The sequence below is a fragment of the Saccopteryx leptura genome, chromosome 2 (assembly GCF_036850995.1).
Source record: "Saccopteryx leptura isolate mSacLep1 chromosome 2, mSacLep1_pri_phased_curated, whole genome shotgun sequence".
Taxonomy (NCBI): domain Eukaryota; kingdom Metazoa; phylum Chordata; class Mammalia; order Chiroptera; family Emballonuridae; genus Saccopteryx; species Saccopteryx leptura.
This window is the reverse complement of record NC_089504.1, coordinates 336,077,607-336,101,536: the sequence shown is the minus strand read 5'-3', so window position 1 is coordinate 336,101,536 and position 23,930 is coordinate 336,077,607. Positions and strand designations below refer to the sequence as shown.

The 23,930-nt window shown below is 50.9% G+C and overlaps 2 protein-coding genes and 1 non-coding gene across 9 annotated transcripts in view; all 3 read left to right on the top strand.

Moving 5' to 3' along the window:
* SLC13A2 (solute carrier family 13 member 2) overlaps nt 1-11,173 on the top strand; it is a 29,764-nt gene extending 18,591 nt beyond the window's left edge. For all 3 annotated transcript variants that reach the window (XM_066363714.1, XM_066363715.1, XM_066363716.1), the window contains 8 exons: nt 1,616-1,796; nt 1,896-2,018; nt 6,686-6,904; nt 7,119-7,207; nt 7,779-7,900; nt 9,075-9,236; nt 9,864-10,001; nt 10,485-11,173. In XM_066363714.1, coding sequence (XP_066219811.1) covers nt 1,616-1,796; nt 1,896-2,018; nt 6,686-6,904; nt 7,119-7,207; nt 7,779-7,900; nt 9,075-9,236; nt 9,864-10,001; nt 10,485-10,646 — 1,196 coding nt within the window. In that variant the 3' untranslated portion in view covers nt 10,647-11,173. The remainder of the gene's footprint in view (nt 1-1,615; nt 1,797-1,895; nt 2,019-6,685; nt 6,905-7,118; nt 7,208-7,778; nt 7,901-9,074; nt 9,237-9,863; nt 10,002-10,484) is intronic.
* A 3,226-nt stretch (nt 11,174-14,399) lies between these two features.
* Nucleotides 14,400-14,530, top strand: LOC136396138 (small nucleolar RNA SNORA33). The gene has a single exon (XR_010749553.1). It is a non-coding gene; the product is annotated as a small nucleolar RNA SNORA33 (small nucleolar RNA).
* Nucleotides 14,531-20,203: 5,673 nt separating this feature from the next.
* The window catches only part of FOXN1 (forkhead box N1), a 28,910-nt gene continuing 25,183 nt past the window's right edge, over nt 20,204-23,930 (top strand). For 4 of the 5 annotated variants that reach the window (XM_066363711.1, XM_066363710.1, XM_066363709.1 and 1 more), the window contains exon 1: nt 20,204-20,370. The gene's annotated coding sequence lies outside the window, so the exon portion shown is untranslated. Of the gene's footprint in view, nt 20,371-20,434; nt 20,530-23,930 lie in introns of those variants that run through there. The other variant, XM_066363707.1, reaches the window with a different exon arrangement.

The following is a 23,930-nucleotide window of genomic DNA, read 5'->3' as shown; positions in this document are numbered from 1 at the left end:
TCACCAGCTTGAGCGTGGGGTCACTGGCTTGAGTGCGGGGTTGCTGGCTTGAGCATGGGATCATAGACATGACCCCATGGTTGCTGGCTTGAGCCCAAAGTCGCTGGCTTGAAGCCCAAGGTCACTGGCTTGAGCTCAAGGTTGCTGGCTTGAGCAAGGGGTTACTCACTCTGCTGGAGCCCCTGGTCAAGGCACATATGAGAACACCATCAATGAACATCTAAGGTTCCGCAACGAAGAATTGATGCTTCTCATCCCTCTCCCTTCCTGTCTGTCTTTCTCTCTTTCTCTCTATCTCTATCGTTAAATAATAATAGATCAGGCCCTGGCCGGTTGGCTCTGCAGTAGAGCGTTGGCCTGGCGTGCGGGGGACCCGGGTTCGATTCCTGGCCAGGGCACATAGGAGAAGCGCCCATTTGCTTCTCCACCCCCCCATCCTTCCTCTCTGTCTCTCTCTTCCCCTCCTGCAGCCAAGGCTCCATTGGAGCAGAGATGGCCTGGGCGCTGGGGATGGCTCCTTGGCTTCTGCCCCAGGCGCTAGAGTGGCTCTGGTGGTGGCAGAGCAACGCCCCGGAGGGGCAGAGCATCGCCCCCTGGTGGGCAGAGCGTCGCCCCTGGTGGGCATGCTGGGTGGATCCCGGTCGGGCGCATGCGGGAGTCTGTCTGACTGTCTCTCCCCATTTCCAGCTTCAGAAAAATACAAAAATAATAATAATAATAATAATAATAATAGATCAATCAATCAATGAATAAACAAACAAACAAATAAATAAAATGAACAATCCCATTGGGGAGCCCCCTCGGACCTAGGAAAACTGATGTCTAGGTGGCCGTCAGGGGTTTAGGCTCCACTCCTCCTATGTGGTTGAGATCAGAGGTTTTCACCACCAGCCCCAGAAATTATAGATGCTATAATCTTAGGACAAGATCAGGGTGGTTAACTCTTTCAGGGACCAGCATGAAATTTCTGGTGAACTGGCACTGGTCCATGAACCAGTTGTTGAAAAACTCTGATTTAGATAATCCTGTACCCTTTTCTTTTCTTTTCTCCTTTGAGACAGAGAGAGAGACAGAGAGAGGGACAGACAGGGACAGAGAGACAGGAAGGGAGTGAGATGAGAAGCATCAAGTCTTCATTATGGCACCTTAATTGTTCATTGATTGCTTCCTCATATGTGCCTTGACTGGGGGCTACAGCAGAATGAGTGACCCCTTCCTTAAGCCTGCAACCTTGAGCTCAAGCCAGCGACCATGGGATCACGTCTGTGAGCCCACACTCAAGCCGGTGACCTCAGGGTTTCGAACCTGGGTGCTCTGCATCCCAGTCCAACACTCTATCCACTGAGCCACCACCTAGTCAGGTTTCTGTGCCCTTTTCTATGCTTTAGTTTCCCTCTCTCAAGAGGTTGGGCCTGATGGCGTCTGAGGACATTCTAACCCGGGACCCAGGGAGTGCTGGGTCCTTACAGGCCTGGAAGTAGCCTCTGCCCCCCAGATCTGGGCTGCTCACTGACAACGTATCCTGCCTAAACCACAGGGGCCATGGCACTCCAGCTGTGATTCCCAGAGCTGACCCTGCACCCACTCCCCAACCCAAGCTCTCCCTTGTTCCCAGATAATGGGCAGGTCCACCCTATCCCACCTCATCCTTTGGAGCCAATGACACAGAAGAATGAAGAACAACACCGCTTTTCTCAGGGCATGAGCCTGTGCGTGTGCTACTCGGCCAGCATCGGGGGCATCGCCACACTGACTGGCACCACACCCAACCTGGTGCTGCAAGGCCAGGTCAACGCGTGAGTGGCTGAGGGGTGGGGGTCTGCACTCTCACTGAGGGGACGTGGGGCCTGGTGGCCGCTGGGCAGTGTCACACAGCAGCCTGCATCCCCTTTCAGGCTCTACTCTGGAAATGGCAATGTGGTGAATTTTGCCTCCTGGTTTGGCTTTGCCTTCCCTGCCATGATCATCTTGCTGGCGCTTGCCTGGCTGTGGCTTCAGTTCCTCTTCCTGGGGTTCAAGTAAGTGGAAGAATGGGTGAGAGGGTCCCAAGTCCCTGCCCTTATCCCCTGGGAGCCTTCAGTTGAGTACCCAAGAAAGCCATTGTGGAAAATGATAAAATCACCAGCCCAGTGAAAAGGCCTCTCCCTCCCAAAGCCCCTTGGTGCACTTGGACACCCTCTACCCTTTATTACTGGGCCAAGAGTACTATTATCCCATTTAGCAAATGAGCAGGCTGAGGCTTCGGGAATGATAGACAACTATATTTGTTAGTGCTGGGATTGAAAAGCAGGTCTGATGCCCAGGCCAGGTCCCATGCCACAACACTCCATAGTCCTTTGGTAAGTGCTTAAGGAAAACACACCGAGCATGGCCAGTTACAAAAACCTTTGTTGTGCTCCTACTGATGCCTTGCCCTGTGCTAGGCACTGAGAACACTGAAGGACACCAGGCAGAGCTCCTGTCCTTGGAGCTCACCATTTGATGGATGATGGTATGGTGGGACCATGACACAGGGAAGCCCAGCTGCTATGGGAGCACAGCCCAGGAGAGCAGGGATCCCACAGGCCCCTGGAGGAGATGAAGCCAGAACTGAATCTTGTAAAACTAGAAGTTGGCCAGGTAGAGAGTGGGGTAAAGGCATTCCAGGCAGTGGGAACACCTTGTATCAATGCACAGAGGCAAGAAAGAACATGAAGTGTTTGAGAGAACTCTAGTTCTGTGTGGTTGAAACATAAAGAACCAAAAGGAGGTTGTCTGTGAGCCCACACTCAAGCCAGACCAGGTGGTGGTGCAGTGGATAGAGCATAAGCCTAGGATGTTTATGGAGAAGCCTAGGAGATGAAGCTAGATCATGGGTAGGGGAAGGATTTTGGATAATTTTGTGTGTTATATAAACAGTTAGAACCTTGTCCTTGAAGCCAAGTAGTAAATGGTGTTTTTTTTTATAAATAAATTTTTATTTTAATGGGGTGACATCAATAAATCAGGGTACATATATTCAAAGAAAACATTTCCAGGTTATCTTGTCATTCAGTTCTGCTGCATACCCATCACCAAAAGAGAGATCGTCCTCTGTCACCCTCTATCCAGTTTTTTTTGTACCCCTCCCCCTCCCCTTCCCCCTCTCCCTCCTTCCCTCTCCCCACCCCCCGTAACCACCACACTCCTGTCCATGTCTCTTAGTCTCACTTTTATGTCCCACCAATGTATGGAATACTGCAGTTCTTGTTTTTTTCTGATTCGCTTATTTCACTCCGCATAATGTTATCAAGATTCCATCATTCTGCTGTAAGTGATCCGATGTCATCATTTCTTCTAGCTGAATAGTATACCATGGTGTATATGTGCCCCATCTTCTTTATCCAGTCTTCTATTTTTTTTTTTTACAGTGATTAAAAGCCTTTAAGCAAACTCTTGGCCAATACAGCAAGAATCCATAAAAGAGTAGTGTCCTTAACATGTTCACCAAGTCCAAGTTGGCCCCATCACCATGCCAAATCCCTGAGAAATGCAACCCAACCACAGTTCAGTCTGTTAGGAGCTGTCGCAGGGAGCAGGAGTCCAGGAAAAGTCCACACAGGAAAAGTCCGCATGACACTGGAATTGTTGTCACCATTCTATACTTTGCAGCTCATGTCCAAGTCCCAATGACAGCTGCTTCTAGCTGGTAATGATTCAGGTAGACTGGAAAAGCCATTTGCAGCATGCGTGGATATGGAGCTTCTGTTCTCCTCTGCCTGGAGAGTTGAGACCAGGTTGCTTTTCCCTGGAGCTCTGCGACTGTGGCATGGTAAAGAGAACCTTGGGATACACTAAGCTGGGTGGCAAAGGTAAATTCATAATACAAGTTGGCAAAAGGGGGAAGGAGAGCTCTACATTAGGAGTAGGTCCCAGCCTGAAATATGAGTGGGGCATTGAGGTAGGAGGGATAAAGGAAACACTATATACTAAGCAAAGCAGCAGAAAATAGGACTATCAACACCCACAACAGAGATCTTTGAGGGAAGAATAAAAAACCTGACTATTCAGGCAAAACATAGTTAAGTGGCCCTTGTGCAAATGAGATCAGTTTACCTGCTTCTTGGAAGAAATACGCTAGGCTCGTCCACAGTGTCATAGATGGGGCCGACGGCTCTGGGCACCTTCAGCCTTCAGTGGCAAACCCCAGCTTTCTGGGCAAGGTTAGGTCATAGGTGGCTGGAGCAGGGCTGGAAGAGACTGAACCCTACCTTAGAGGAGCGAGGGGGAAGCCTACCTTCCAGTGTCCCTGTTTCCTCACAGCAGAGGCATGTAAGCCTGGCAGGCTTTAGCTCAATGACCTTCCTTTCCACTATTGAAGCAGGACCCAGATGGCATCCTATGAGACCCCTTTGGGGCGTTGGAGCCTTTAAGGGTGTATCCTAAAAGCTGGTAGTTCCCCTGATCTCTATTGGGCTTTTTCTGCCTCTAGGTATCTTAAAAGCCATGCTCAGAAGATCTCGCTGAGGGGTTTGAAGATCCCCATCTGCCTATATAAATCTTTTCCATATATCTGGAGCTATTTGGAAAAAGACAAAACAGTGTTATTAGCTAGATCTAATAAAGAAGGTAGTAGTTTGCAGGCGAAAAAGATTTGGTGTCTCCTGTTCATCAGCCTTCAAAAGAAATGTAATTTTTTTTTTTAAGTAAAAAGCATGATATGTTAGACCCGTAGGAGTCATTGGCCTGGTGTGCAGGTTTCCCGGGTTCGATTCCTGGCCAGAGCACACAGGAGAAGCGCCCATCTACCTCTCCACCCCTCCCCCTCTCCCTCCCCTCCCTCCTCTCCGTCTCTCACTTGCCCTCCTGCAGCCAAGGCTCCACTGGAGCAAAGCCACCCCGGGCACTAAGGATAGCCCCATGGCCTCTGCCCCAGTCGCTAGAATGGCTCTGGTTGTAACAGAGCTACACCCCAGATGGGCATAGCATCCACCCCTGGTAGGCATGCCAGGTGGATCCCGGTCAGGCGCATGCGAGAGTCTGCCTGACTGCCTCCCCATTTCCATCCTCAGAAAAATGCAAAAAATAAATAAATAAAAGAAAAAATACAACAACAACAACAAAAAAGAAAATAGGAAAAAAGAAAAATAAAAGGCATTCCCTTGTGTTAAAGCTCCAGGGAGCATGGAGTGAGCTTGAGTATGTCCTATGAAACATGGAGCTCTATGTTGACATATAAGTCTTTGAAGAAGGAGGAACTGCTGAAATAATTCATCAGCATTTGTCCCTAAGACAGCAGTCTTTATAGTGGAAACACCATAAGTAAATATTTGCTGTCTGTCTATAGATTAAAGGGGGAATATGGCAAATGCTGAAAAGCCATGCTCTTTGTGCCCCTCCCCTCCCCTAACCCCCTGTAAATGGGTTTTATTCTTACTAAGAACCCTTATGACTTGAGGTCACTAGAGTTCTGAGTTAAAAATCATGTGAGCCTGACCAGGCGGTGCCACAGTGGATAGAGCGTCGAACTGGGATGCTGAGGACCCAGGTTCGAGACCCCAAGGTCGCCAGCTTGAGCGCCAGCTCATCTGGTTTGAGCAAAAATCCCACCAGCTTGAACCCAAGGTCACTGACTCCAGCAAAGGGTTACTCGGTCTGCTGAAGGCCCACGGTCAAGGCACATATGAGAAAGCAATCAATGAACAACTAAGGTGTTGCAATGCGCAATGAAAAACTAATGATTGATGCTTCTCATCTCTCTCCGTTCCTGTCTGTCTGTCCCTGTCTATCCCTCTCTCTGACTCTCTCTCTCTGTCTCTGTTAAAAAAAAAAAATCATGTGAGACTTTGCTAGAGCTCACTAGGAATAGAGTCTGGGATTGATTAGTCATGTCTGCTGTGAGTACAGGATAAGAGTGGTGATATGAGTGGTATTGTGGTAAGAGTTATCTGCCCTTCCTGCTCAGGCAGTGAAGAGCCACTGAAAGTTTGTAAGCATTGTTGCTATACTTAGGAAAAATTGCTTGAGCAGGTACAAGGAGGATGGATTGAGGTTGGAAGCTGGTATAAGGCAAGATGGTAGTCAAAGAGACCAGCACAGTGCCAGGCACCATGGGGAATTCAAAGATGTGTGAAGCATGGTCTTTGACCTTGACGAACTCACCACCCAGCAGGGAGGGGAGTTGCGATTTGCCCAAGTAAAACGGTAAACGTCAACATGAGTTAAGTAAGTAGCATTCAGAAGTGGACTAAAGCCTTTTGTGCCTCTGGGGATGATCTGGGTAGTGCTCAGACTAGCAGAGGATGCCCTGAATCTGGGAGGAGATGGGGGGAGGATTTCCTGAAAAGCTGTTGGAGGATGGGAACTGTGAGTCAGAGCCAGAAAAGGGAATGAGGTCCAGGACTCTCCATCATCCACACTCTGGGCAAGGGAGAGCTTGGCTTAAGAGAACCAGGCTTAGAAGAACAGGGAGGGGGTCAGTGGGGCAGATGGAGCAGGGCCAAGCACAGGGAAACCTGGCTCCCCAACCCCGACCTTCTCTCTGCCTTATGAACCCCCCAAGTCTTCTGTTCTCCTTCCAGAAACTTGGGGGGATCCAGGGCCTTAGTGTAGCAACCCTGAGATGGCCTCTGCAGGCCTCCGCCTTTATGTCACAAGCACTCAGAGCGCCTTGCTCCCCTGCACTGTGTGAGGCCCTCATGGGCTGCCCCTGCCCTTCTACCTGCAGCTTCCGGAAGAACTTTGGCATTGGGGGACAAGCACGGGAACAAGATCAGGCAGCCTTCCAAGTCATCCAAAGAGAGCACAAGCAGCTGGGACCCATGACCTTTGCAGAAAAGGCCGTCACCGTACTCTTTGTCCTCCTGGTGATACTCTGGTTCACCCGGGAGCCAGGTTTTTTCCCCGGCTGGGGCAGCGTGGCTTTTGCCAATGAGAAAGGGGAAAGGTGAGCATTCCGGGGAGAGGGGAATACTTTAGGGGTTCACCTGGCTAAAGGAGGAGGGAAGGGAGCAAGGCCCAATAGCAGAACAGGAGGTAACACTGGGGGCAGCAGAGGGGATACTTGCCAGAAGGGGTTGGGCTCCTTTCCATGACCTCCTCCACCCTGCATTCTGAGCAGCCCTGAGCCACTAAGCCTGCCCTCCTTGCCCTGCCCATAGCCTCGTGTCCGATGGGACAGTGGCCATCTTCATCGGCATAATTTTGTTCATCGTGCCCTCCAAGATCCCAGGGCTGACTCAGGATCCAGGTAAGCACATGGACTGGGGCAGGGAAGGGCCTCCAGGCAGTCCCTGCCTTCCAGCATGAAATGTACCTTAGATCAGTGGTTCCCCAACTCCCGGGACGCGGACTGATACCGATCCGTGGGCCATTTGGTACTGGTCCGCAGAGAAAGAATAAATAACTTACATTATTTCCGTTTTATTTATACTTAAGTCTGAACGATGTTTTATTTTTAAAAAATGACCAGATTCCCTCTGTTACATCCGTCTAAGACTTACACTTGTCTTGGTCACATGATACATTTATCCGTCCCACCCTAAAGGCCGGTCTGTGAAAATATTGTCTGACATTAAACAGGTCCGTGGCCCAAAAAAGGTTGGGGACCACTGCCTTAGATCATATTTGGCAGGAGTAGACAAAGCCCTGAGAGGTGTGAATTGCCAAAGACACAGGGACAAAATCGGGATATTGCAGAACTAGGGTCCCCCTCCCACAGGCATTAAGCTCTGATAGGGACCCATACAGGAGGCCCCCAGCGGAAGGGAGGGAAGGCCTGTTGACTGTTGCTGACGCATCCTCTTCTGCCTGGTATATAGAAAAACCTGGGAAACTGAAGGCCCCTCTTGCCCTCCTCAACTGGAAGACAGTGAACGAAAAAATGCCCTGGAATATTGTGTTCCTGCTGGGTGGCGGCTTTGCCCTAGCCAAGGGCAGTGAGGTGAGCAACCCCTGCCCCTCCCCAACCTGTTTGAAGCAGACCTTGTGGCAGGGAAAGGGGTCCTGCTTCTGTTTCTCACAGGGGAGACTTGATCCCAACTTGGGAGCCCCCTGGTGGCAGAGCCTTTGCAGCTGCTGGAGAAAGAATGGAGCATGGTCTGAGAGAGGGAGAAACAAAAGCTGTAGGGATCTTTCCTCAGTTGGAGTCTCAAAGCCAAGGGGAGGCTGGTTTTCCTGGTGGGCAGGGACTGTTCTCGGTGACCAGCCACCTGACTCTACCCCCTCACTCCTTCCAGACGGAATGCATAATAATCATGTCTTTAGCACTTGAGAGTAGCTGGCTTTGGGTTGACAGGGTCATCCTGCTGAAGCCACCAGTGGGCGCTGTGATCACATCCAGCCAGGCTCTGGGGACAAGGGCATTATTCCCAGAGTCTCCATCCAAGAGGGAAATCTCTAAACTTGCACCCCTGGGCCTCATTGTTCCAGCTAAGCTCATTCACTGCACAGACAGGAGGCAGCTTCCCTGGGTCAGGGATTGGTACCGGAGACTCCTAGGTCCGAGGTTAGTTCATCCATTAAGTATTCACCAACTGTGCCAAGCTCTGTGCTGAGTGCTGGGTAAGCAGCATTGGAGCATTCACCAACTGTGCCAAGCTCTGTGCTGAGTGCTGGGTAAGCAGCATTGGAGCTCACAGTCTAGCACTACGGACATGGTTAGGGCAAGACCTCAAAGCTCTTCTGAAACCTGTGGACTGTCCCCACCCTCCTATCAGCCTCTTCTCGGCCTCTCTCAGGACCCTTGCCCACTCTCCCTCCTCTGGGACTGCTGTGTGACCTGCTGGGCAGGATGGGGCAGAGAGAGCGCTAAGGATGACCAGAGACCGCCTGAGAGAGGTCAGGAGAAGTCTACTCTAACCAAGCCACAGGCTTCCCAAGAAGGCCTCTTGACCCCCTTTCTTAGCTTCTCATCTGACCCTTCTCCCCACACTCAACTGTTTTTCAAGAGCAAGAGAGAGGGCCCCTGGATGCTAGCTGGGTCTTCCTCCCAAGCTGCTCTTGATTTTGAATCCAGAGAGGTATGGACAGGAAGAGAGCCCTCCCCAAGCCTCAGCAGGGGGCTCTGGGACCCCAGGCAACCCAACCTCTCACACACACCCCTTTTCTGCCCACAGAAATCGGGCCTATCAAAGTGGCTAGGGACCAAGCTGACCCCACTGCAGCAAGTGTCCCCGCCCGCCATTGTCTTTATCCTCTGCCTCCTGGTTGCCACCTTCACTGAGTGCACCAGCAATGTGGCCACCACCACACTCTTCTTGCCCATCCTGGCCTCCATGGTAAGTTGGCCCTGCAAACACTCCTCCTCTGAGCAGTCTTCCTACCCACCCCCACCCAGGGGCCCCACCTCTGCGTCGCAGTGACCTATCTGCACCTCCTGTCATTTCCAGAAGAGGACCTCTGAGCTTCCACCCTTCCTGGAGCTCTCCAGCTACCTTGGGCCCCAAAGCCCTCTGGCCCCTGACTCACCCCATCCCTGGTGACATCACCCTTTGGTATCCTGATGGGCTCACTGGTGGCCTCTCCCACCTCCCCAGCCCAGCCCCTGTTCTGGTCATTCCTGAGGTGATGGGGTAAAATTGTTCCCTGGAGCGTCCCCAGCCCCTTCCTCCCAGGCGCTGTTCCCGCAGCCTTTGATGATACCCTGAGCCCCTTTGAGATCTGTTTTATGGGCCCCTCCCTGCGCCATGCCCCGCAGGGTGGGGCCACACAGTCATTCCCTCCAGAGAGGTCAAGGAGCCCTTCTCAGGGCACCCAGTACCTTCTGGCAGAGGTGGTAGGTTCATGGCCAGAGTGTGTGTTGGGGGTAAGGGGCTTGTATCTCAAAGACGGGAAGCAGGAGAACTGGAGCTCATTCCCCCTGGGATGCGGCCGGCCATCAGCTCTGCCCTACTCTCTCCCCCCAGGCTGAGGCCATCTGCCTCCACCCTCTCTATGTCATGCTTCCTTGCACTCTGGCCGCATCCCTGGCCTTCATGCTGCCCGTGGCCACCCCGCCCAATGCCATCGTCTTCTCTTTTGGAGGCCTCAAAGTGTCTGATATGGTGAGTGGCAGGGGCCCTGAATGTCTCAGCCCGCCTTCCTGCTCTGTCTTTCCATCTTGGTAACTACAAAGTAGCGTAAGCCCTGAGTTGAGAGTGGACCTGGTCTGTGTTAGGGATAGCAGGGAAGTTAGGACACGACCCCCACTTAGAGCATCTTTAGGCCCTGCCAGGCCCAAGCCATGTGAGAAGAAGAAGAAGGGGTGAAGAATTTAGGGAAGGTTCCAAGATGCCAAGGAGCCACACCCAGGGAGATGGACACAGAGAGAACAAGGCCCAGGACCCTGGAGCCTCATGGGGAACTTCCCTTTCCTCTATTAGCACTGGGAGTAAAGCAAGAGACAAAGGCATTGCCTAGTGCTGCAGGTTAGACACAAGAGAGGACTTCCCAAGGGAGATTTGTGCTAGTGAGAGCCCCTGGGTTCCTGTGGACACCTAAGGCCCAGCTCCACACCCGCTCTCTCACACTGACTCTCTGCAAACCAGGCCCGGGCAGGATTCCTGCTCAACATCGTCGGCGTGCTGGTCATCATGCTGGCCATCAACAGCTGGAGCTACCCCATCTTCAACTTGCACACGTTCCCCTCCTGGGCCTTCCGCAACACCTCAGCCCTCTGCTTTGTTAACACCACCATGCCTAGCCCCTAGACCAGGGTATCACCTGACAAGACCAGAAAGACTCAACCTGTTCCTACTGCTCAGGAGGACACCCAGGCTCCAAGCCAAACACAGAAAAAGGCTCATGTGTGCATAGCCTCATGTGTCTGTAAGGAAGATGTGTGTGCATTCGATCCTGTGTGTCTAAAGAGAATGTGTATATAGTGTGTACATGTCTATGTGAGGATGTCTGAAAGGAGAGTTTGTATGCATACATATATATGATCCTAGGTGTGTGTGCATAACTGCGTGTGTGTGAGTTCACAGATAATATAACACCCCAGGTCTTCATCTCCCCAGCTTAGTAGGTAACCTCAGACCCTTTTGCCCTATATTTATTGAAACTCAAGGTTGAGGTGGCCTGGTAGGCCCTGGTAGGCGCTGGGGAGCAGGGCCTACCAGCAGTTGCCATGGCAACAACTTTTGGGACCAGCCTAGCCTACTGAGCTTTCCCCAGCCTCTGATTTGGGGAAAAGGCTCAAATACTAGCCACATTAAAGTGTGTTTTTTTTTCAGTAGAGTTTGGGATGGTTTTTCACGGCGCTTTCCAGAGCTCGTCCACCACATGGTTCAGGCCCTAGATTTGGGATTGTGGTGGGAAGGGACCTGGCCTATGTCCTGTATGGCAGCCCCCTTGGCACCCCTCCCACCCAATGGAGAAGGTAATGGCCAGGAACCTCTGCCAAGGCCAATCGGAGTGGGCGCAGCCACCCAGGAAAGCAGCACTGACATCACCCGGCCTGGCTAATTGGGAGCTGCCAGTCCCTGCGTGTCTTTGGGAAAACCGGCCTCCCCGTTCCCAGAGCACTCCCTGGGTATTTACATAAAACCCTCTGCCCCTGCCAATTCCTCACCGACCCTTCCTCCAGCCGGTAAAACCAGTCCTGCCAGACTAGGGGAGGCAGGCTGCCCACAAAGGTGGACCCTCACCCAAAATGGCAGCTTGCAGCAAGAAAGATGCAGTGAGGCTCACAGGAGCAGGTTCAAAACTGGCATGGCCTTCAGAGTTCAAGACCTGACAGCACGCTGGATCATTCTGCCTCCCCACTCACCTCCACCTCCCCGCCTTCGTGAACTCCCAGTTTTGTCCATCTGGCAAAATGAGATGGGGATGGGGAAGGGTGATACCACACCCATCATCCATCCTGGGAGCTCAACATCCCTTCCTGGCAGGAAATTCATCTCTGTTTCAGTCCTAAGTCTCTCTCACTGTGACGGTAGCATGTAAGCCTGAGTTCATTTAGATGGAAGTTTCCAAGAGTCTTATACCCAGTTCCTTCTTGCTGCAGTGGAAGGAAAAAAAGATATTCCCTGTCAGTCTCATGCCCAGTGAAAAAGAGGGCTGAATTATGAAGAGAGAAAGGATTTAATTCTAGATTTCCCCTGGTCTGGGCCTTCACTTAGTACTCCTGGAGCTGGGGGTTCCAGGGTGGCAGGCAGGCATGTGCAGATGGGAGGGGGCTGCTGTATGAGGGAGAACATGGCTGTCCCCAGGGGACAGGGGATCCTGACAGGACATGCCAGACATCCAGCAGAGAGAGGAGTGTCAGGCGAGTGGCTCCACCCCCACCTAGCCCCCCAGGCTGGCATTCCTCATTTATGAAGCAGATCATAAATCACAGACCCACCCAAACCCACACTGAGACCCTACAAGGCCCCAAGCAACAGCGCCCCCACCGTTGAGAATGGCAGACCCAGAATGGTGGGACTCTTCCAGGGGCTTACCCACAATGCAATGGGTTGCCCCATGCGCAAGGAGGACCCTCTGCTACCACTTTCTTCTAGATCCTCATTGAGTACCCCAGTCCAGTCCTGGCTGGGGGAGAGGCGGGTGTGCTACTCAGGGGCACATGCCCCATCCACTGTTATCAACTCCCCTTTGTAATTCCTTACTTCCCCCTTAGTCCTGCTCAGAGAAGACCAGATGTGGACTAAAGTCACACAGCAGTCCCAGGGGATAAAGACTGGGCTGAGCCTGCCTTCTCCCAGGTGGAGGAAAGCGAAAGCTGGCCTGGGGTTTGAGGGGTCAGCTGTGGTGAGTGCCCTGGCAGACCTTGGGAGCCAGGCCTCTGCCAGGTGCTCAAAAAGCATCCTCCTTAGCAGGAGGGAGGGCGGACAGGAGGCAGGTGGCACCTGACAGCCTAATCACCGTCATTAGCTGGGCAATAAAGCGGCACAGACCAGGCCAACCTTTGAAGGAAGGCCTGTCAGCCCAGGTCAGCTTTGTGCAAGCTGACTAGCAGCTCGGCCTTCCTGCACACAGACTCTGGGCTGTGGCAGGTGGATGGGGCACTGCTGGGACTAGGGGCTGCGTGCTCTCTCTCTGGGCACCCACACCCCTTCTCCCATGGCTCCCATAAAATTACCGAGGTGTCTTTTACCAGCTGAATTTGCACAGTACTTGAACTCAAGAACTGCTATGGTGGTGAGCTCCTCATTGCTGGAGGAGATCAATGAGGCCAGAAACAACTTGAGGACACTCTGCCTCAGTTCCTAGCACAGGGTCTGGTGCAGCAACTATTGTATAAATGAATGAATGTATCAGAAGTTTCTTGCTCCTAGAGGAAAGCTGCCCTCAGAACCCCTTTTCAGACTGCGGAGTGTGGAGTGCTGTGTGACCTTGAGACAAAATCTTAGCCTCTCGGGGCCAATGTCACCTTAGGCTCAGCATAGGTTTCTGAGCCAATTCCTCCTACTCCTGTCCCCTGGGGCCACGGGAGCAGCCCTGTTTGCCTCACCCTTCCCCTACTGGCCAGCCCCAGCCCCAGAGGCAGCTGTGGCACCCAGAGTACCAGGGAAAAGATGACGAGCCAAGTTCTCCAAGGAGAAACCTGGCAGGGTAGGAAAGGGGCACTTGTTATGAGATGGAGAAGGTGGGAGCAGGGCTATTGATCCTGTTCTCTGGGTTCACCTAGACTGGGGCTTAGATGGAGGGCAGCTCAAGAGGTTAAGGTCCTCAACCCCACAGTAGGCCCCTTAGGGGCTCAGGCCATGACTTCCCTGTCTCCCCCAAAGTCTCAGAGGGGAGGCTGCTTCCTGAAGAGGGACTGGTGAGCTGCGCAGGAGGAAGGGGGCACAGCCAGGAGGTACAGGGTGACGAGTGGGGTAGGAATGGAATGGGTGAGGTTTCCGGTGGGGCCAGCCTGAAGAGGGTGCCCCCTGCAGCCTCCACCCCAGTCAGGGCCCCATTAGTCACCATCGATCAGCAGAGCCATGAGGTTTTACTGGGGCAGGAAGTGTGAGGGTCTCCAAAAGGGTGAGCCCTCAACCTCAGGGAGGGAGGTTGGGGAGATAAGAGGACATGGAATTTGGGGGAAGGGAATAGAGAGCCTGCTTAGAAAGATTGTGACAGGGAAGAGTTGCTCTTAAGAGTGGGAGACCCATGCCTGACCAGGTGGTGGCGCAGTGGATAGAGCGTCTGACTGGGATGCAGAGGACCTAGGTTCGAGACCTCGAGGTCGCCAGCTTGAGCGCGGGCTCATCTGGTTAGAGCAAAAGCCCACCAGCTTGAACCCAAGGTTGCTGGCTCCAGCAAGGGGTTACTCATTCTGCTGTAGCCCCACAGTCAAGGCACATATGAGAAAGCAATCAATGAACAACTAAGGTGTTGCAACGTGCAATGAAAAACTAATGATTGATGCTTCTCATCTCTGTCCCTGTCTATCCCTCTCTCTGACTCACTTTCTGTCTCTGTAAAAATATAAATAAATAAATAAAATTTAAAAAAAAAAGAGTGGGAGACCTAAGCCAGCCAATGAATCTGCTTACCTGAATGTGTTTCTGCAGAAATTTGGAGAAAGCTAGCAATAGTAAAGCCATGTTATGAGCCTTAAAGACATTTAAAGTCATTAAGGTCCCTGTAAATGGCTATAAGACCAAAAAAAAAAAAAAGAGTGGGAGACCCACAAACATGTATATACAGAGCTATGGATTCTTAGGTACACAGAACAACACACAAACCCAAGCATGGACATGGATATGTGCATACATGGTTACACACACACACACACACACACACACACACACACAGAGGCATTCAGAGCCTTTCGAACACCCAGAGTCATTCACAGAAACACACACACACAGATTCTGGCATGGACACACCCAGCATTGCATTATAGCTCCACAATTTAACTGCACACCCATGGTGGCACGTGTGAGCATGAGAACAGAAATGTAAACACTCACATACTCACACTCTCACACAGTGAACACACACACCAGCATCTCTCCTTCCCCACCTCCACAACTATGCCTTCCAGTAGCAGGAGGGATTAAGACAAAACAGGAGAAGCCTGCCCTCCCCACCCAGCAGGATTCTAGCTATATCCCTCCCCACCGGACTCCCCCGACCAAGCTCTGGGCTTGGAAACTCCCTGGGTTTCCCAGAGGGTCAGCCAACCAGAACAGGCTCAGACCTCCCAACCCAGCGCCCCTGCCCCACACCCACCATAGCTCCGGCCAGCACTCTTCCATCAGCCACAGCCAAGGTGCTGCCTGGTCTGTCCGCAGAAGTCAATCCTGATTCATCTCAGACCTCTCCAGCCCTTCTTTGACATGGGGTCCTTAGGCCTAAGGGCCTCATAGCAGCTGTGCTTGGGCCAAGAGCCTCCACAGATGTTTCTAAGTGTCTTCCATGCCAATGGAGTGAGACAGAAGGCCTGGGGAGTATCAGGCTCGTCTTGGAAACCCACTTTGGGAAGACAAGTCCAGTTCTCACTGAGCAGAAGTAGACAGAAGGTGGCCAGTCCTAATATGGGGCACAGAGGGGGCCTGCCACTAGCACACTAGGGCTCCCAAGGGTGGGAACCTGCTCTTCTTTCTCCCTGGAGTCACCAGGCTCTTGCCTCAGATGTAGCATGGCTGACATTGGCCCCAGGGATCTCCATCCCTAGTCAGGGCTGCTACTGGCTCAAAGCAGCCCAGCCCTGGGCACAGCTCAGCAGCAAAAAGTGAACCAGTTCTGACCTTCAGGCTCCAGAAAGACAGAGCTTCTCCCAAGCCCAGGATGTTTAACTAGCCCCAGCGACAGCCCCTCCAGGCTAGAGCCCAGCTCAGCTACAACTGCAGGCCCAGAAGTTAGGGTGCTGGAGTGTGTGGCACCAAACATCCAGATAGAGGTCCTTTCCAAGGGGAGCAGAGCCAACGCTACAGCAGCTAGAGTTGAAAGTAGACACCGGGACAGACTTTCTGGGTGTAGGAGAAAATTCTAAGGGGCTGGTGTGAAGAAAGAAGTAGAAGATGGTGCTGTCGGGGCAGAGAATGAGGAGAAGGACCTCACAAGCCCCATCCATTCGAAGGTTTCTCTGGAATTCCTGAGGCTCGCTCCTGCTTTAACTCCTGACTGCATGCAATGAGGAAATAGTGCTTCCCAAAGGAAAGAGGGAGCAAGAGTCCGCACCCATTCCTGGGGCAGAGGTGGATCCTGTCTCAGAAGGGAAAGAAGTTCATCTCACCCGTCAGAAGCCCAGTCCCACTGTGGGGAGCCGAAAACCACAATCTTTCCCATCATTCCATCACAGCCTTCCTGGCACCCTGGAACCCTGAATTAATTTGCAATTCTTTGAGTTTTTAAAGAGTTTAATGTTTTTATTTTTCCTAAAGATTTTATTTATTGATTTTTAGAGAGAGGAGAGAGAGAGAAAAGGGGGTAGGAGCAAGAAGCATCAACTCCCATATGTGCCTTGACCTGGCAAGCCTGGGGTTTCAAACAGACAATCTCAGCATTCCAGGTTGATGCTTTATCCACTGCACCATCAGGCAATTTAAAAAAAAAAAAAAAAGACTTTATTTATTGACTTTACGGGGTGGGGGGCGGGGAGCGAGAAGTATCAACTCATAGGTGCTTCACTTTAATTGTTCATTGCTTGCTTGTTGTATGTACCTTGACCTGGCAAGCCCAGGGTTTCGAACTTGTGACCTCAGCATTCCAGGTCAGTGCTCTAGCCACTGCGGCACCACAGGCCAGGCACAATTCTTTGATTTTTAATGAAGTTGGAAATCTTTTCACTTGTTTATTGGCCATTTGCCTTTTATCTATGAATTGCTTATTCATATCCTTTGCCCATTATTCTGTGAGATTGTCTTTCTTCTTACTTTTTTAGAGCTCATTATATGTTATATAGAGAAAGAACTCTTTATATATATAATATGGTACATCTTACTTAGTCAAGTTACATATTCCTCCTTGGCTTCTGGATTTGATGTCATGCTTCAAAAATGCCTTTTCTGCTCCATAATTGTAAAAATGTTTCTTTATTTTTCCTATTTATTTGAATGGTTTTTATTTTATATTAGATCTTGAATCCATCAGGATTTTTTTAATGTATAGTATGAAATAAGGCTTAACCTTATTTTTTTAAATGGCAAGCCCATTATCCTATTTATTGAATGTTTTATTTTCCAGCTGCTTTAAAATACCTTATTAGCATATACACAATTTTTATAAATACCCAAGTTTATTCTGAACTCTGTTATCTTCCACTAATTTATATGCTGATTTGCGCCAAAATCCTGCTGTTTTAATTGCAGAAGGCTTACTGAACATCCTTAAATCTGGCAAGGCAAGTTCCCCCTGTTAGTCTTCTTTTACAAAATGTTCTAAGCTATTTTCCACCTGAAGCTAATATAACAATGTATGTCAACTGTAATTGAAAAATAAAAAGTAATTTAAAAAGGAAAAAAAGTTCTAAGCTAGTCTCATGAATGTTCTTTTCCCCAAACGTTAGAACCAACTTGTCAAGTTTGGGGAGAGGATTAGACTTTTGATTTGAATTACATTCAGTTTATAGACTATTTAGGGCAGAGTTGACATCTTTAAAATATTACACTGAGCTTTTCAATTCAAGAATATGATACACCTGTATATTTTTTCAGGTCTTACTTTATGTCTGTCAATAAATTTCTATTGTTTTTCTCATGTAGATTTTATGAGTTTGTTATTTCATTTATTCCTGGGTATTTAGTATTGTTGCTACTGTGAACTGGATCTTTTGTCTTCTTATATTTTCCAATTGGTTATTTTAGTTTTGATTTTTCTATACATAACATATATATTCTACTACCTTACTAACTTCTAATAGTTTTTCAGTTGATTCTTTTAGATTTTTCTAAGTAAAATATCACCTCATTGGTGATTCTTGAAGATTTTACCTCTTTCTTTCTCATATTTATGTCCCTTATTTCTTTTTCCTATCTTATTGCACCGGTTATTACCTTCAGAATAACGTTGATTGATAGCAATGAGAACAGCCTCCAATTTACAACTTTCATGGTTCTCTGTGCCCAGATTATCCACATGGAATTACCTGTGAGTCTAGAAGTAACAATTAGGTGTATACACATCAGATAAGAGCAATAGCAAACACACCAGTAGATCCTGACAGCTTCCCTTTCACTATAAAATTTCATCAGTTATTAGGTTAAGAAAGCAGGATTATTTATTTATTTTTATTTATTTTTTTTTTTTTACAGAGACAGAGAGTGAATCAGAGAGAGGGATGGACAGGGACAGACAGACAGAGAGATTAGAACGGGGACAGACAGAACGGAGAGAGATGAGAAGCATCAATCATTAGTTTTTCATTGCGCGTTGCAACACCTTAGTTGTTCATTGATTGCTTTCTCATATGTGCCTTGACCGTGGGCCTTCAGCAGACCGAGTAACCCCTTGTTGGACCCAGCGACCTTGGGTTCAAGCTGGTGGGCTTTTTGCTCAAACCAGATGAGCCCGCGCTCAAGCTGGCGACCTCGGGGTCTCAAACCTGGGTCCTCTGCATCCCAGTCCGATGCTCTATCCACTGTGCCACCGCCTGGTCAGGCAAGAAGAAAGCAGGATTTTGATTGCTAGTGTGAATCCCAGGGAAAGGTGGATTGAGTGGGGCTCCTGTTCTATCTCCAGAACACAATTCCTGTATTCAAGGGGGCAAACCAGCACATTCTCATGTGCGACCCAGCACCACTGTGTTTAGTGAAGAGAAAGGGGGCACATATTTATATACCAGGGAAATTGCTAGGAACATTAAATATTATCTTATTTAATCCTCACAACAATTCCATGGGTGAATATTATCCCTTGTGAACATATGAGGACACTGAGGCTCAGAGTGGTACGTATGGAAGATGACACAGCTAACCATCACTCACAAATGGGTCCATTGTTATCTGTCTCAGCACCTTCTTTTCTGAAATGGATATTCCAAGCCTAGACAAAGAAGTCTCTGAATGCCTTAGTCTATTCCACACTAGTCCCGCAAGACCACCACCATCCCCTAGCGAAGGTTAACATTACTTCCCTCCTTGGAAAGAGATTGAGTAAGTGGGGAGGAGCTGACCTGTCCACACCCTCAGTGCAGAAGCCAAATCCCAGTTCTTGCTGGGCAGCAGATCTACCACTAGGTCCCTGGAGCCTTTAGCTCCATGAAGACATAAAAGTGGGTTTAGAGGACAAGGGGTACGAGGGAGGAAAGAAAGAATGGCCAGGGACAGGAGACAGGGGTGGGTCAAAGAACATGAAAAAAGAAGCAGTGAGAACATGATGGGGACAAGGTCTGAGCAGAAGCAGAGAAGGCTGTCAGGAAGCCAGGGACGGACTCTAAGCCTGAGTCCAGGGAGGAGGAGTGGGGCCAATTCCCGGGGCTCACAGGTACTCAAGGTGGTTTCTGGGGGCCAGGACCAGGGCCACAACCATGCCAGTTTCTGTTTCTATTCTCTAGATCATAAAGAGTGACCATGGGATCATGATTCAGAATCTGGGTCCCCATTTCCCCCACTCAGTGACATAGATATACAAAGGGTAGGATTGACGACCCAGAGGAGAGATAAGTACATAGACCCAGACAACACACAGGAGGACATGTGCACAGCCCTGGATACAGGAACACGACCCGCACACAGACATGGGGAAAGACCTAGATGCAGAGGCACACCAACCCAGGAGATGAGTGTACATACACACGGAGAGGCTCACACGCCCACAGACACACACAGGGAGTCACAGACACATGGACACATGTGTGCACACTCTCCCACACCCAAGGAGACACCCTGAAAGTGTCAGAAGGATCATACAGAGACAGACAGATGGCCAGACCCCAAGGAAAGGCCATTCTCGGCAAATCCGTGCTTGTGCGTGGCCCTTGAGGGGTCACAACTACCGCCCACCCACACTGGGCCTCAAAGACTCTGGGCCACCACCCAGAGCTGCTCCCCAGAACCCTCTCGCCGACTCCATGAACATACATGTGGTAGCCCAGCTCTCCTGACACACGTGTGCATGTCCCAACAGGCCTGTGCCCCACCTATGGGGGCTGACATCCCCGTCCTTAGGTGCAGGTGGGGGCCATGGGACAAGCCCCTCCTTCATAGGCCACAGGCTGTGCCTGCTGGCAGAGACAGGGGGCCTGGGCTGGCTCAGGAGGAGGGAGGGGTTGGGGGGGCCAGGGTGTGGCTGGGGCGGGCACAGGAGCCCATACCTGTCAAACAAGAGCCAAGGAGCAAACTAGCTTCTTAGTCACCTTGCTCCTCTCTCCGTTTTGGCAGCAGCCCCTCAGGGCAAGGGGAAGCTGATATCATAATTATTGGCTCACCCAGCAGCTGCCTCCCCTCATCTGATGTCAGCACAGACCCAGGACAGCCGAGCTGACGGACTGACAGACAAACTGCGCTCTTGGCCGCCCAGCCTTGGGCCCCCACGCGGACCTGCTTCACTGAGCAGGTAAGAGGAGACCCGGTCCAAGTCAGCCGTGGAGGCCAGCAGGGCCGGGCCAGGGCATGGGGTGGGAGGGGTTGCTTTTTTAACGGGCGCTGGAAGTTATTGAGAGCACTGGGGTCCTTCCCATCTTCTCACTGCAGCTCAAGGGAGACTCGGGATCCGGTGAGTGCCTGGAGCCCAAAGAGGACCCTCTCCTCCATGCTCCTCCCTCTCGTTCCTGTTTCAGGTTGTCTAACTTCAATCCTTCTTGCTGTAGCAAAGTTTTCATTCTGGTGTTTGTTAGATTTTGTGTGTGCCTCCGAGTTGAGAGGGTGTACTTAGCCACCCCATGTTGGAAGAAAATGAGGACTTTGAAGTGTTAGAACTGGAAAACTTGAACTGAAAGACAGGGAGGCAGATTTAGTGGGTTTTCTAAGCTCTGGGGGCTGGTGGTGCCAAGGGTGTGTTTTGACCAACGAGTCACTCAACATCTCAGGGCAGCCCGGGCTGGGGTCTAGATGCTGGGATCTCAGGGAAGGCCTAGGTTGCAGGAAGAAGGCGGTGCACCTGGAGGAGAAGCAGACAGGTGGCAAACAGGTGCTGTGGCCAGGACCTGATGCCGAGCTCAAGGCAGAATCCCCCAGAGGTCTAGGAACATTTCTCTACCTTAAAAACCCTGGAGCTGTGCTGGCTGGATAGCTCAGTTGGTTAGAGCATCATCCCAAAGTGCAGTGGTTGCCAGTTCGATATCGGGTCAGGACACATACAGGAACAGATTGATGTTCCCGTATCTCCCTCTCTCTCCTTTCCTCTCTCTAAAATCAATAAAATAAACATTAAAAAACAAATAAACCCTGAAGCCAAGAGGCTGGGTGAGCAGATTTGGGACATGCGGGGAGCTCTTGAACCCCTGAAGCCTAGAATTGGGGAAGTGAAAGCCCATAGGGAATTGGCTAGAGCAGCAGGAAGCCCCCCCTGGTTCCCAGGGCTCCTCCCCACACCTGATCAGGTAAGGTTCTGGCATTCCCCGTGGAGTCCCCCAGGCCCTCCATAAATGTCCAAAGAGCAAATTAGATGAAGAATAGACTACCAAGTGGGCATGTTTGCTTCTTTCTGCACCTACAGATGTGGGAGGATTTGTATGGTCTTTGTGGCCAGACACAACTGGTCAGAGGGAAAGGACTCGGGTGGAGAGGGCCCATCCTCTTAAGAATTCATCTCATCCTTCCCCCTGCCTCTAGGCTGGTCATTTTCCACACCGGACAGGGCTGCCCCTCCTCGCTTTCCTAATCCCAAAGGAGGAAACTTGATCAGTTCCTTAGTCACCCTGAGGTCCTTCCTGGGGTCTGAAGTCTCTAGTGCTACAGGGTCCAGCTCTGCCTGCCCTCATAGTCTTTTCCGTTCCCCATTGGAAAAGAAACACAAAAACAGTTCCTCTGGGCCGATTTGGGGGGTGTGGTGGGGCAGGTGGCATTGCACTCCCATCCAGTCCCCATCATGCCTGACTCAGGCGCTTTCTGCCACCTTGATCATTCCCGGACCCCCAGGATACAGGCAATAGAAGGGCATCCTCAACTGATGGAGGGCAGCAACTCCCGTCCTGGCTTCTCTCTCGTGGTGGGCCAGGCTGGGCCAGAGTTGGGCTTGGGATCCTCAGAGGCAAAGATGCCATGGGGAGAGGCACATGTCCTCCCAGATCCCGCCCAGCCCCGCCCGTCCTCAGCCGCGCTCGGCTCCCGGCTCCAGGGCCTGCCGAGGCACGCTGCCCCCCCAGGCCCGGCGCCTCTCTCACCTCCCAGGGCCAGGAACCTGTTCTCCCGGGAATGCCAGGGAGTTCTCAGAGGGCTTTATTTCCCAGGGGCTCAGGGAGCCCCAGAATCCTCTCCGTTTTGCTCCTGGGAAGGCAAGAGAAAATTAGGGGTTTGGGACCCCTGCCTGCTCCCCATCTTTGTCTCATCCACACACTGATCCCAGATGGCCCCAACCAACAGCTCTCATTATTCATGTGAGAAGGAGAAGGCTTGATATAATTAAAGACAAGGGGAAAGCCTATTGGTAACACGTGCCTTCTGGGAAGCTGTCAGGTGTCCCCTTGTTGGTCTCAAGGAAAGCATTTCTTTAGCCTCCATGGAGGGTCAGTCCCATCTGCCCTCTAAGAAAGCAACACAGCATCACTTTCTATGGCTCACCATCCTTCCAAGCCAGGAAGTCCTTCCTGATGCGTATAACCTCCCTCCTTTCAGCTTGAGTTTTCATGGACCACTAGAGGCCTCACTGCTGGCACAGGGCTCAAGCACATAGCCAGAGATTGTTACCAAGTCGCAATGAAATTTCCTGGGAGTTTGTGTACAAGAAAGGACAGAAAGAAGGTCCCATGCCCGCTGCCCCTCTGTTAGTCTCTCCATCTCCATACACTAATGAGGGGGCTGTTGGGAGCCGCCTCTGCCTGCCTCCCCTTGTTTTCCTCATAACAGAGGGAGTCAGGGGACAGAGGTCCCTCAAATATGCCCTTCCTTCTCTTCTTCCCAGTCCCCCATCCCTGCTGAAGCCTGCAGGGGAGAGTGCAACAAGCCAAGGTTGGTTTCTGCAGCAGGAGAGATTGACATTAGTCTTTAGAGAGATGTTTCAGCATTTTTTTTAATTTATTTTTATTTATTCATTTTAGAAAGGAGAGAGGAGAGAGAGACAGAGAGAGAGAGAAGGGGGGAGGAGCAAGAAGCATCAACTCCCATATGTGCCTTGACCAGGCAAGCCCAGGGCTTCGAACCAGCGACCTCAGCATTTCCAGGTCGATGCTTTATCCACTGCGCCACCACAGGTCAGGCTGTTTCAGCATTTTAAATCGAGTTTGGCTGTACTGTGTGACCACAGCAGTTGGTTTCCTGAGTGGAGAAGAAACCATTGATCTGGAATGGGCGTGGTTGAGCTGGCAACATGCTCAGGAGGAGGGGGATGACAAGATGACCTCCAGGAGAGTGCATCTCAGAAGCATCAATCAAAGGTCCTTGAATCATTTTGCTCTTTCCAATTGATCCATTCCCACCCTTTGTCCCTTCCTCCATCTCTCTGCCCATCTTCAATCTCGACCCCCACCCCATCCCTAACACCTCCACTCCACCCCTTTTTTCTTTCACATCTTCAACCCCAACCCAGCCCTCTTTCTAGCCAATTCCCCATCCCCAGTTTCACCTCTATCCTCACAACCCCCATCTCTCTCTTCCCTTCCTACCTTACCTCCTCAGCCCTACCTCCATCTTCATCCCTAACACCATATTCCTCTCCGACACCATCCCCACCTCCCCAGAATGGATCTGTCCATGTATCAGAGATCCTCCTTGGAGTCTAACACTTCCTCATCAGTGCCCCGTCAGGTCCTGGTCTGTCCTCCACATTCTTCCAGTGTTCAGGAAAAGCCCAGAGCCATGCCCCTGGAACAAAAACGGATGGGATAGGATCATCCCTGGAGAAGCCCTCAGCTTCTTGATCCTATCTGGACCTTACAGGCTGGCTGCTGGCCAAACAGCAAAATAAATTCAAGTACAACAAGACAAATTGATGTCTAGATGGATCTCTCTGCACTGTAG